Source organism: Zootoca vivipara, chromosome 11 (genome assembly GCF_965207765.1).
Source record: "Zootoca vivipara chromosome 11, rZooViv2.hap1.1, whole genome shotgun sequence".
Classification (NCBI taxonomy): Eukaryota; Metazoa; Chordata; class Lepidosauria; order Squamata; family Lacertidae; genus Zootoca; species Zootoca vivipara.
In genome coordinates, this window is record NC_142594.1 from 15,187,646 (window position 1) to 15,201,547 (window position 13,902).

General features: G+C 41.7%; 1 protein-coding gene across 4 annotated transcripts in view; it reads left to right on the forward strand.

The window, feature by feature from the left end:
• GADL1 (GAD like acidic amino acid decarboxylase 1) overlaps nt 1-13,902 on the forward strand; it is a 149,891-nt gene that overhangs the window by 83,438 nt on the left and 52,551 nt on the right. For all 4 annotated transcript variants that reach the window (XM_088654239.1, XM_035130372.3, XM_088654238.1 and 1 more), the window contains exons 9-11: nt 7,135-7,251; nt 11,027-11,091; nt 11,367-11,448. In XM_088654239.1, coding sequence (XP_088510365.1) covers nt 7,135-7,251; nt 11,027-11,091; nt 11,367-11,448 — 264 coding nt within the window. The remainder of the gene's footprint in view (nt 1-7,134; nt 7,252-11,026; nt 11,092-11,366; nt 11,449-13,902) is intronic.

Consider the following 13,902-nt stretch of genomic DNA (forward strand, 5'->3'; position numbering starts at 1 on the left):
CTAGCCCGCTCCCAGGGGGATAAATTGTGGCCTGTCCTGGCTCTCCTCCTCAGCCTCTTTTGTCGGATCATCCATGTGAATCTTGCAACACAACGTCATGAGATTTGCAGCTGCAGCTGCTGCTCAAAAATTGAGAAGAAGGTGCATTAAGGATAATATGATGGCCTGTAAAGATCTGGTCGGAAATTAATTTTAGAAGCTTATTTGTCTCGGCTTGTGTGTGTGTGTGTGTGTGTGTGTGTGTGTGTGTGTGTGTGTGTACAAATAGGGTGATGCTACATTGTAATGGTGTATATTTTGTATGCTATGCATATATTTCTTTTTTCGTGGTGGTTGAAAGGCCGTGATGGTCCTAACAACAACAAAAATCATAAATTCAATTTTTGGTGGTTTTGTTAGAATGGAAAAAGTGTGAATGAACATGAATGAAAGTTAAAGCAGGGTAGTTTCCTGTGTTACAAATGTTTTAGGTCCAGTCTGCTTTGCTACAGATTGCGCGGTAAGTCGTGAATGGGCAATGTAATCCCCAGGTATTTTTGTTCATCACTTTAAAAATAATAATGCTAGAACTCACAAAATGGCATAAAAGAATAACTCTTGAACTGCAAACCTGAGCTATTCTCATTGTGCTTCTATAGATTGCATCTATAGTTGTGCTCAAAATTAAGGAACATCCCAGCTTTAGTAGGCCAGTAGTATCTTCAGGATACAGTATATGCTTAATGGCTATGGCATTTTATCAGACATTTCATTCAGTTTGAGCAGATAGGAAAGATGTGGCATAGAATTAAAATAAATCTGTTCATGAATAAAAGATCAGCTGCTCTTTTTGGGCAAAACAACTATTGACAAGCAAACAGCATTCTCATCATTGTTAAGTGGATTATTGATGATAAAATCTCCTTTGATTTTAAACTGTCTTGCAGTGAAAACAGTACTTGGCTATAGCTTCTTGTCCTGCACTCTTCTTTTAAAAACATCCTTACGGATGCGTCTATCTGTGCTTAATATGGTTTCATTTCCTTGAAATGAAGACTATAAGCATTTGAAATGCTCTCTTATCTCATTTCATGTTTGCAAGTGTCTCTGCTGAATGCCGTTTGATAACAATGTTTGGTGTGGGAGGCCTCATATCTTTCCTGCTTTCTGTGCAGTGCTTCACAGATTACAGAAAAAAGATTGGTGCCTGTGTTTTCATAGGGTAGTCACAGAACAGATTCATAATGTTTGAAAGGAGATCCATAGATGCAAAGACATGGGAAACATACTTTCGGTTCCTCAGCTCATATAGTATCAAGGGCAGGTACCTGAATGTAACCAACTTCCTCTTCAAACATTAGAGAAAATGCAAGATGGATACATGGTCCAGTTATGGGGACCTTGCCTCATGTAAACAAAAATTGTTATGGTATATAATTTGTTCAACAGGTTTTCCTGTTTTGTGAGGGATTTTTTTTCTCAGGAACTTTTATGTGCCAGATAATCCTTTTTAAAGTCGCAAAACAGTAAAAACAAAATTAGTATGATGCACACAATCGTGGTCTGGCAGAAATAGAGGCGTTAAAATAGTAAAAGAAGCAAACTGCAGCTTGAAATAGTTTTATTTTGATCCTTATCGTTTTCATATTGATTGGCCTTGATGGTTGTAATATCTATCTAACCCTTCCCCACCCCAAAAAGGTTGTAGTGTCATTACCATTTTTTGTTGTGGGATTGGGTAGAAAAGAACTATGTTGTGTGTATCTTCATGATGGAATATTCTGTCAGTGTTGTGATTGGTTAGGGTTGCTACCTTACACTGTTCCAGAGTTCTTCATTTGTTGCAATGCGCACACAGAACTCCCTGCCTTCTCATTCACTTCAATGGAGGAACAGCATTTTCTTTTCTTTTCTTTAAGGTATGTTTAGCCCCTCCTTTCCCAAAAGAGTCTCAAGGCAGCTTGCAGTAAAAAACAAAATACTATAATAAGCCGCAATAAATAGAACAGGTAAGAAGCAATTTGGAGGAGCCATTGAAGCGAGCAGAGAAAATATAAATAGCTGAGACTCCAGCAGCATTAAAAGCATCTGAGAATAGGATAGACTTTGACAGGCACCTAAAGGACAACAGTGGTGGTGCCAAGTGAATTTAGGTGTCACCACTGAAAAGGCCTTCTTGAGTCACCTCCAAACTTTTGAAGACAAGGAACACCCAGGGGAGGATTTCTGAAGAGGACCTGAATTGGTAGAAAGATCCCTCTGGAATAAGTTGGGTTTTTTGATACCCTGATCCTGGTCAGCCACTTAGCTTTAGTGGTGAGCAAGAGAGACCTTCCAAGTGTCCCTGTTTTCCAGGGACGCCCCTGATTTGGAGAATGTCCTGCTTTTCTTTAGGATGTTCCTATTTTCACTGGAGAAATGTTGGCAGGTATGGAGTTATCCAACCTCTGAGCTGTCTGAAGGCAATCCTGTACAGTGGTACCTTGGCTTATGAATTTAATCCGTTTTAGAAGTCCGTTCTTAAACCAAAGCGTTCTTAAACCAAGGCGTGCTTTCCCATAGCAGCGGGGGACTCAATTTACAAATGGAACACACTCAACATGTTCTGCTCCCAAGGCAAAGTTCAAAAACCAAAACACCTACTTCCGGGTTTGCAGCGTTCTTAATCCAAGTTGTTCATAAACTAAGCTGTTCTTAAACCAAGGTACCACTGTATAGGGAAGGTGTTTTTTATGTTTAAAGTTTTATAATGTTTTTATGTATGTTGGAAGCTGCCCAGAGTGGCTGGGGCAACCCAGGAAGATGGGGGCGGGCGGGTTTAAAATAGTAAAATTATCATTATGGAACAGAACATCCCTATTTTAATCAGAGAAATGTTGGAGGGTATGGCATGAGCACATTGGTTTGGGTCCAGAAGCAAACTGTTCAATCTGTGAAAACATCCACTAGATCAGGCATCCCCAAACGTCGGCCCTCCAGATGTTTTGGACTACAATTCCCATCATCCCTGACCACTGGTCCTGTTAGCTAGGGATCATGGGAGTTGTAGGCCAAAACATCTGGAGGGCCGCAGTTTGGGGATGCCTGCACTAGATGCTGGCTGTGGTGACTAGCCCCTGTTAATAATGGGGCCATTGTACTCTGCACCAGTTGAAACGTCTAGGTGCTTTTCAAAGTCAATGTGTCATTTTCTCTACGAATCCTTCTGTCTGTTTGAATAAAGCTGCTGGTGAAGCTACCTTTCCCCAGAAGAAATCATTGGACTGCAGCAAGTATGATTTTATTTTAGCCTGACATTCATGGAAGATTATGGTTTTAAATTCACATTAAAATTATCCAGAATGAAGTGTGGAGAGAAAGAAGGAAAGGGGGGGGAGCCTGTTTAATGCACGGGATGGCTCTGCTTCCCTTCCTTCTACCTGAATGCATGTCAATATCATTGAAGCATTAAAAAAAATTCCCATTGAAAATGCGTTTGGCAATCATTTCAGCTAGCTCCAGAGTCGCATGGCAAAGTGAAAAGACATTTTCTGAAAAGTACTCCTCCTTTCCCCCTCAATGTTAAGCTAAAAACCCATTTAAAGTCTCATCAAAGCCAAAAGAATCCAGTTTAGTGGTATTTATGAGGCTATTCCATTGGCTGCAGGAGAAAATATTTTGGGATTTTTTTTTTGTTCAGCGTTTTAAGTTCGTACCCTGAAAATCACTTTAATCAGTGTAATGAAAACTTACAGCTGTTGCTTTGGGAGGAAAATGTTACTTAGTGGGGTTTTTTGTGTTTGGCTTTTCAGGAGATAGTGTTTCTTAAGATATTATTGCAGTGAGAAGAATTTAAAATAAAGATCCTAAGTACTGCAGATGGGTATGTTGTTAACTCCATAGCTTCAGCATATGTATAAACGCAATATAAGGCTCCACCCACTCCTGTTCACAAACAGCTGCATATAGTGGCCTGGTTTGCACAGTACAGTAAATGAAACTATGACTTTTTGGGACTGCAGAAAGATGCAGGCTCCCAGATAAAAGTTTGCAGCTTCTTTGTTTTTGCTCCTGCACAACGCAGAGGTAAGCAAAAAATGTGGCTTACTGCAATCTTTGACTTTCCAGATGTTGTTGAACTATATCTCTAGCAAGCATGGCCAATTGCCAGGGAAGATGAGATTTGGAGTTCCACATCTGGGCAGCCAAAGGTTCCCCACATCTGGGCAGCCAAAGGTTCCCCACGCCTGGCTTAGCATTGTCACCTGAAGAAACCTTGCTACAGCTCATGGTTAGTGATGAGAGAGCTTAAAATGAGACTAGGTTCAGGTGACACACTAAACCATGGTTTGCACGGTCCCTGTAAACCATAGTTCGGCTTACTGTGTTGTGCAAACCAGGCCATAGTGTGCACTTTGAAATTTTAGTTTTAGTGCAATAGGGCAATTGAGACTCATACCTTCAGAAACAAATAACAGAAATCCTACTTCCTGTTGTAAGTTTAATACTTAGGGTGGGAAGTCTTTTCCAGCAGATTGATGAAGACTTGCGTGATAATGATGCCAATGTTGAGACGGAGACCCAACGAGTTTATGCACATCAGTATTATCTGATTTTTGCTTTCCAACTGCAGCACCTAGCGTTTTGTCTGCTGCTACTCCTGAAGTTTGGAGAGAGTTGGGTTATGGCACGCAATGGTCAAAAGGGGCTACTTCATAGCCCTGCTACATATTCCTTGTGTGGACCATAGGATGTAGCTACCTGTCTACAAATCCTACCTAGTAGCAGGGCTTTCCCTCCCTCAAGATCCCACCCTTTGTGATTGATATGTTATTGGGTCAGGGCTCATTCATAACTGTAGTTCTGAAGGGGTTTGAATGTGAAGTTGCCACACATCCAATCACTGCAGTCTACTCATCCCAATAACTTCAGTCTATGGTGGTTCCATACCTGGTGGAATTTGTGCTTTTGGTGTGTCCTGCCTCTCTGGGCCTGACTTCTCGTGCACATTGTCTCCTGCTACTGCGAGGGAAATTGCCGCTCATACATCCTATCCTTTTGTAGACCTTCTATTCACATTTGGCGGCAGATTCAGATTGTTGATGGCAGGGAAAATAAGCACTAATTATGTAATGCAGGTAAGATCCCCTGAGAGGTGAGGAATCTCTTCCTTGCGTGGGTAGCCTCCTAGCTCAGCTAATTAGTACTATCATCAACTGAATGTTGTTATTAGCATTTAATACCAGGGACTCTCCTTACTCATAGTTCAGAAGAAAGTAACAGGGAAGGGAGAAAGATAGCTATGCAATAGAAAAGCATGGCTATGGCGATGTGGTAGCAGCAGCACCCTACCTAGTTATGCTGTCATCTGCTCACGTTATGATCTCTGACACAGGCGCATAGCAAGGGAGGGGCAAAGGGGGCGGGCCGCCTCTAGCTCCAGTCTGGCAGGGGCAGCTGGCCTCCTCCGCCCGAGCAGGAAGAAGCAGAGTACGCTATGGAGTGGGTTGCCTCCCACAAACACAAATGCACCCCTTGGTTTTCTGATCCAGATCAGGATCATGGCACACAGGAAGGGGACGGTTTATTATTTTTATATTTAAAAGCAATCGACCCTTGTCTCCCATGCTGTGAGCTTGCTGAAAATCACTCCCCCCCCCTGAAGCAAGTTGCAATCTGGGGAGGGGCAGGTTTATTAGGAACATAGCAGTGGAGGGAAGGTTTGGGTACTCACCCCCACATGCCTCAGCTGCTGGTTTTGATTCACATTAAATTCAGGAAGGCATTTGCCGTATTTTTCACTCCATAGGACGCACCTGACCATAGGACGCACCTAGTTTTTTTAGAGTAGGAAAACAAGAAGAAAAATATTTTGCTTTCTTGAATTCTCTTAGGCATAGCAGCCATCTCCTGAAGGCCTAGGTGCCTTTGCCCCCCACCCCAATTAAATATGTGAGGAAGCTTCTTTGCAAAGGGGGAAAGCTCCATTTTTTTGAGGATCAGCTCACAGTTGTGCATCTTTTTTGCAAAGGGGGAAAGTTCCATTTTTGAGGATCAGCTCAAAGTTGTTGAGCTTACCTTGCAAAGGGGGGAAATCCTTTTTTTAGGTGGTTCAACTCGCAGTTCTGCAGCTTCTCTAGGAAAGGAAAGGGACCCATTTCTACAGTTTCCAGACAGATAATCTAATCAGCCAGTCACATGTCACTGGGGAAACAAGCAGCCTCCCTCTGCAGACAACAATTGAGGCCTGGGCAAGAGGCCTGAGCGAGGCCGGGAAGGGAGCTAGCTCCCTTATCTCCCTTCCTGATCTCTTGCAATCAGCTGCTGAGCGGGTCCTTTCAACACTCTCCCTCTTGTTAGCCTTTAGCTCTTTCTAAAAAAAAACAAGAGCACGATCTGCTTTTCGCCCCTGGGCAATCCGGCTCCAGGGACCACACATTCACTCCATAAGACGCACAGACATTTCCTCTTACTTTTTAGGAGGAAAAAAGTGCCTCTTATGGAGCGAAAAATACGGTAATGCCAGGCACAACTTGTCCCTTACAGAAGAACCCACTTCTCCTTTAAAGTTGACCCAACCAATTGGTTGGAATATCTTAAATATTGCACACTAGTCTTGTGCAGGGCTGGACTTGCCTTTGCCACGAAGCAGAACCTGGCAGCACCATCAGGGTTTTTTTCTGGGGGCGGTGTTCTTTTGTAGCATCTAAAAGGCAGGAAATTGTCCATTGTTTATTTGGTTATGTTTCCACTGCTTGGGAGGGTGTACTATTGCTTATGCTGCAATTTGGATTTTCCACTTCAGGTACCGCAAATGTCTTAAGTTAGCCCTGCCATAATGGAAATCTTTCCAACCTGAATTTAGAGAAAGAGAGATAATCAGTTTGCTTCCAGGGACATATGTGTAAAGATTTTGGGACCAGACTACTTGTATATAATACCGCGAGAGAGCATTGATCATTGACAGTCGATGTTTGACATTCTGGCACTTAAGTAACCTAGGTTTTTCAGTGTTTCAGATAGAATACTTTTAAAGACCACTTTGTTGCTGAGAATGTAAAATGTAGACATTGTTAGTCTTGCCCTAGATTCCCAGACCTTATTGTATTTAGCGTGTCACCCTCACTGGAGAATTTGAACAGTGCAAACAATCTTTTGTTTTGGATCATTCCACAGGGTTCAGCACCATTTTTTGTCAGTGCTACAGCTGGCACTACAGTTCTGGGAGCATTTGATCCTCTGGATGAAATTGCCGACATCTGCGAGAAACATGACCTTTGGCTGCATGTTGATGTAAGTTGGTTTTATTAACATGTGTTCTTTGTTTCACTTTATTCATCCATCTTTTTAACCACAGAGCCGTTCTCACGCATGCTGGGGGGGGGGAAGTGCAGCTGGTTTTGCAAACTCAACTAATGCTGTTCTAAAAAACCAAACTACATTTTATTTAATGCATAAATCCATGCGTAAATCCATAAACCCTGACCAAAGGCCTGGTGGAACAGCTCCATCTTGCAGGCAATGAGGAAGGATGTCAAATCTCTAAAGGGCCCTGGTCTCTTGTGAGAGAGCGTTCCACCAGGCCGGGGCCATGGCTGAAAAGGCCCTGGCTCTGGTCGAGGCCAGTCTAAACTCTGTGGGGCCCGGAATCTTCAGGGTGTTGTTAATTGTAGACTTGGACTTTTCCTCAAAGGTTGTGTTGGCATCGACATAACATAAGCTTTTGTTTTATTATTCCTCCAAGGTGCCCGTGGTTCTTTCATAGGCTCCTTAGTGGAAGAAGGGGAGGGACTTCTTCGGGGGGGGGACTTCTTCCAGGCACTGTGTTCCCCTTCCTGGCACTATGAGAGGATTAGGGGAGAGCTCTGAAGCCTGAAGACTGCTTGCAATCTCCCAGTGGGAGCAATTCCCCATGTCTGTTCAAACTCCTGAAACATCATGAGACAGTCAGAAAATATTAGTCTGGTTGGCTGAGCCATTGGTCTCCTGGGTCCAGGATGATGGTATTTAGGGGGTTATTATCCTATTGTTTAGTGAATGTTGAGTTATGTATCCTAAATATCTAGAATGACAACTAATTTTCCATTTCTGTGCCAGTGGCACTGTCCTTTAGCAATACATTATTTCTCTATGGGGATTCCTTTTAAAAATAAAAATATTTATACTTTTCAGATACATATATTTCACAAATTTTACATTCGTTTTGACATTTTAAAACTTGACTTACTTCCCTCTCTGAGGTTCCTTAAATTTACTTTTAATATCTTCTGCATATCCAAATTAACTTACTCATTTATTTATCTTCTTTATATATATACATACTCTTATATAGCTGCTGGTTATTACAAGAATCCTGCCAGTGTTTTTATCTGTTTACAATTTATCTGTAAATATTCAATAAACCATTTCCATTTCCAAACTTATATACAGTGGTGCCTCGCTTAACGAATGCCCTGCTTAACGAAATTTCTGCTTAATGAAAGGATTTTTCGAGCGGAGGTTGCCTCGCTAGACGAATTCGTTTTATGAAAAATTCGTCAAGCGAATCGCGGTTTCCCATAGGAATGCATTGAAATTCAATTAATGCGTTCCTATGGGCAAAAAAAAAATTCAGAAAAAATTCAATGCATTCCTATGGGATTCGCTAGATGAATTTTTCGTTATAAGAAAAGACCCGTGGAACGAATTAAATTCGTCTAGCGAGGCACCACTGTATATAAGTTTGTTATCATTATTTCATTATTTCTTATTCTTCCAGTAAGTTTCGCTATGGGAATTCCAGCACAGTTCTGTTTGCTTAACATCTAAACATTCCAAAACTGTATGACTTGCAGAAATATCCCTTCATGGTGAATGACTGAATAATTTTCAAATTATCTAAGTTGTAATAACGTAGGCTTTCAGTAAAGCAGTTTTTGCAAACACAGCTAAGGAGGATCAACATAACATGAAAGTTTCGTAAGCTTCGCCCCCCCCCCCAAAAAAACCCTGTATTTGAGAGTTTTTGCTATTTTCTTGATCTTCTTGCAGGTGGGTTATTGGAAATATGCAAATCTTTTTGTTGTTAAAAGTGCCTTCTTTCGGAATCAGTGAGCTGTTGATTGCTTGGCAATAATGCCTTTGATAAGGCTCTTTATTTCTTCAGAGTAAATCATTTGGAGAAGCTAAAAATAAATTGCTTCCCTAGTATTACGTTTCATGTCATCATGTCATCGGCTGATGTAGCTGTCGTAGGGATGTTATTTGATTCCCTTGGGAAGAAGAGGCACCATTCATAATTGTGGTGGGAAGATTTCTCTACAGAATTGGCCCAAGTAGTCTCTTTGTGTGTTTAAGGATGTGTAAAAATGTCTTCCAGGTACAGTATGAGCTGATCCCAGAGGGATGGATGCAGAGCCTATCAAGGGCATGTCTGCTGTAATTTATCACTCTCTTCTGTTCAGGCCTCCTGAGAAAAAGCTATATATAAAATGTGCTAAATTTGTAGTGGCTTGGGAACAGATTCAGATCACCAAATATAGGCTGTTATTTATGACCCAAGGCTATATACAGAATGATCCTATATGTGTCTGAACTCTTGTTCCTAAATCCCATGAAACACTCTTTTCTGCTGAAATGGCCTTTCCACCTTCCACGTGTTCTGAATTCTCCCTGTGCAACTAGAATGCTTATGAATATTCCACAACTTCAGAGCATATTCCATCATGGCATAGCAGTTCCAGTAGTGGCTGTGTGTGGAACTTGCAGTGTCGCCTGGTTAATTTATCATATATTAAATTTATTTATTAAATTTTTATTCTTCCCTTCCTCCTAAAGCAGTCCAGCATCGCAATTATTCCTTAAACTGACAATAATTTAAGAACCTCCAAGTGTCCCTATTTTCCAGGGACAGTCCTGGAAAAAACTGTCCCAGTTTCTGATTTGATCCCAGAATGTCCCGCTTTTCCTTAGGACGTCCCTATTTTCATGTTGGAGGGTATGGGGTTATGCAACCCCTGAGCCAAAGAGATAGATAGATAGATAGATAGATAGATAGATAGATAGATAACTTCCTTGTATAGGGAAGTTTTAAAATGTTTACTGTTTCGTTCTGTTTTTACAGAAGTTGGCAGCTGCCCATTTTCATTGAAAGAATGTTGGAGGCTATGTAATATCAAGTTAGTTAGAATAATTGCTGGATTTCACTCTGCTTGAATGTATGCAGCAGGTAAAGAGATGGGAATATAAATCTTCCAGAATTCATTTTGAAGATTCCCACTAGTTATGGTTAGTTTCCATGATTACTCGTAAATAAACACCTTTGGATTTATTCAGCTGTTCAATGTTCCGTAACTTATTCTGCTGGCAGAACAATAGTAAAATATTTCTGAAGAATTTTGAACAAACTGTTTGATCCATGCAATGCCCGTATATAGCTCAGAGAAGATACTTAACAGTGACATTGTGTGTTTGTGTAAGCAAGGTCTTATTCAAGCCAGTATATATCTTCTTTTGGATTCTTTGAAATGAGTGGCCCAATCAAGAGAATCCAGTCAGTACCATAGCTGCCAAGTACCCCGTTTTCCCCGGGAAACCCCCGTTTTTACAAACCGTTTCCCGGCGGTCCCCCGTATCTCTTCGTCTCCTGTTATTCTCCCTTATATTTTCCTGCCGGCGGGCATTTTTTTTTCCTGATTTGCCCATCTATGGGCACCAAAAATGGCCGGCGCCGGCTTCGAAAGTCGCGTCTACGCATGTCTGGAAGTGCGTAGACGCGACTTCCGGTGTTGGCGGCAGCCATTTTCGGTGCCCATAGATAGGCAGAGCGACACCAGAAGTTGCATCTACGCACTTCCGGACATGCGTAGATGTGACTTTTGAGGCCGGCGCTGGCCATTTTTGGTGCCCATAGATGGGCAAAGCGACACGCAACTTCCGGTGTCACGCGGCTGTCGGTCCCGAATTCTGCAGTCCGGGACTTGGCAGGTATGGTCAGTACCGTCCCTGCCGTCTAAACTTTTAAAACCCTATAATGAGAATAATAAGTGCTGAACTAACACTTTATAACTTTTAATAAATATCTCCACAGGCATCGTGGGGAGGCTCAGCTTTGCTATCAAGGAAGCACCGCAGACTTCTACAAGGCATCCACAGGTAGATGACGTTTAATTTGGAGAGGGGATAATTAAAGCCAAACGCAAGCATTTTTGAAGTCCCATTGACTTCAGGGAGACCATTGAAACCACAGACACTCACACTTCGTTTTGGATAGATTGGGCCATGCACACTATTAGGATGGTGATTGGAAACCTGGAAAAAACAATGAAGAAAAAGTCTACTTTATCTTATGCAATCACACTGCAATTGCAAAGTAATTGTTGGCTTTTGTCCATTCATCACTTTCATTTGTCCATTTATCACTTTCATAGGGCCCATTCGGTGGCGTGGAATCCTCATAAGATGCTAATGGCAGGGATCCAGTGTTGTGCCCTTCTGGTGAAAGACAGTTCCGTAAGTCTTCTTTTTTTAATTTCCCAAATGCAACTGAAGTGCTGCATTGAGAAAATAGAGAAATTAACTTAGGTTTTCCAATACAAAAGCATAACATGCAACAGTACATGAGGTGCTGATGAGGCGTGGCGGGAAATACGTGATTTCTGCATGTGAATGATGCCCAAACTTCTACTTATCTGCCAGTATTTTTTAAAATTAGCAGCTCTGATTAGCTAATTTAGGAGGGTGCACATGCCCATTTCAAGTAGCAATACAGTGGTACCTCGGGTTACAGGTGCTTCGGGTTACAGACGCTTCAGGTAACAGACTCCGCTAACCCAGAAATAGTACCTCGGGTTAAGAACTTTGCTTCAGGATGAGAACAGAAATCACGCAGCGGTGCAGCGGCGGTGGGAGGCCCCATTAGCTAAAGTGGTGCCTCAGGTTAAGAACAGTTTCAGGTTAAGAACGGACCTCCAGAAGAAATCAAGTTCTTAACCAGAGGTACCACTGTAGATTGCATGACTTTAAATAGGTTTGGATCCGGATCAAATTTAAGAAATTTATATTGGGATCTACAACTATAGATACAGTTAACGTTTTATCCTTCTATTTGATATTTCCCCTCCCCTTCTTTTCTGAATCAACGGGATTAGGAAGTGTTTAGAAGTTAAAATAAATGCATTAGTGGGCAAAATAATGACTTAAATGAATAGGTCTTAGGAAAATATGGGAAGGCGTATGGAATAATAATAATAATAATAATAATAATAATAATAATAATAATAATTTTTATTTATTTATACCCCGCCCATCTGGCTGGGTTTCCCCAGCCACTCTGGGCAGCTTCCAACAGAAAAATGAAATAAAATAATCTATTAAACATGAAAAGCCTCCCTAAACAGGGCTGCCTTCAGATATCTGGTAGCTGTTTTTCTCTTTGACATCTGATGGGAGGGCGTTCCACAGGGCGGGCACCACTACCGAGAAGGCCCCCTGCCTGGTTCCCTGTAACTTGGCTTCTCGCAACGAGGGAACCGTCAGAAGGCCCTCGGTACTGGACTTCAGTGTCCAGGTAGAACAATGGGGGTGGAGACGCTCCTTCAGGTATACTGGACCGAGGCCATTTAGGGCTTTAAAGGTCAGCACCAACACTTTGAACTGTGCTCGGAAACGTACTGGGAGTCAATGTAGATCTTTCAAGACTGGTGTTATGTCATTGAATTACCAAAAAAAAAAAAAAAGTTGGGGGAAGGTGAAAGCGTTTTTAAATTGATTGAAATGTGAAAGTGCTTGGGCTGCAGAGGCAGTGAAATGCAGAGATTAGTAAATCTATTGTAAAAGCAGAGATCAATCAAAGCAATTGCTGGGTGTCCTTTTAGTTGACAGGAAGTGCTGGGGAAGAGCACAATGTCTCCCACGCTGTCCTGTTAAAATAGACCTTTCCCTAAACAATCCCAAGCTTGCATTTAAGTGTCTGCCTGTTTAGCTAGGATAATCGTAACCAAGTAGGCTGGCATGCAACCTTTATATGTTTGAGATTCCTTAAAAAAAATAAAATGTTCACTGTACTGAAAAACATGATATAATAGATATACAGTCGTACCTCGGGTTACGACCACCTCGGTTTGCGAACAGTTTGGGTTACGAACTGCACAAACCCGGAAGTGTTTTCGCCCCGTGCGCGTGTGCAGAAGCAGCGCGCGCGCGTTCGCGCGATCTGCGCATGCACAAAGCGCGAAAATCACAAAAATCGCGCTTTGCGCATGCGCAAAATGGCGGCGCCCATCGCGTTCGGTTTACGAACTACTCGGGTTACGAACTGCGATCCGGAACGGATCACGTTCGTAACCCGAGGTATTACTGTAATGTCATTTAAAAATATATACCAAAAGTTAATGTTTGACTGCATCTCCAAATCACAACATTGTTCATCACAGGGTGGATTTGATTTAAAACAAATCGATTTAAATCACGATTTAAATCACTAGTCAGTAAGACTTGATTTAAATCTTCTTCTTTTTACATAAAGACTCATAATCCAGATGAAGGTTTCATTTTTGGAATAATAAATTTTCAGAGCAGTTTTTACAGTTATATCAAAAATTACTGATTTGGTTATACAGTCATACCTCGGTTTAAGTACGCTTCGGTTTGAGTACTTTCAGTTTAAGTACTCCGTGGACCCATCTGGAACGGATTAATCCACTTTCCATTACTTTCAATGGGAAAGTTCGCTTCAGGTTAAGTACGCTTCAGGTTAAGTACAGACTTCCGGAACCAATTGTGTACTTAAACCGAGGTACCACTGTACTATTAGAAATACATTGACAGAAAGTTAGGAAATTATTGTGAGGTTTAGTAAGTTAACTGTTTATATTTGGACAACGTTTCTTCTGTACAGTGGTACCTCGGGTTAAGAACTTAATTCGTTCTGGAGGCCCGTTCTTAACCTGAAACTGAGGTACCACT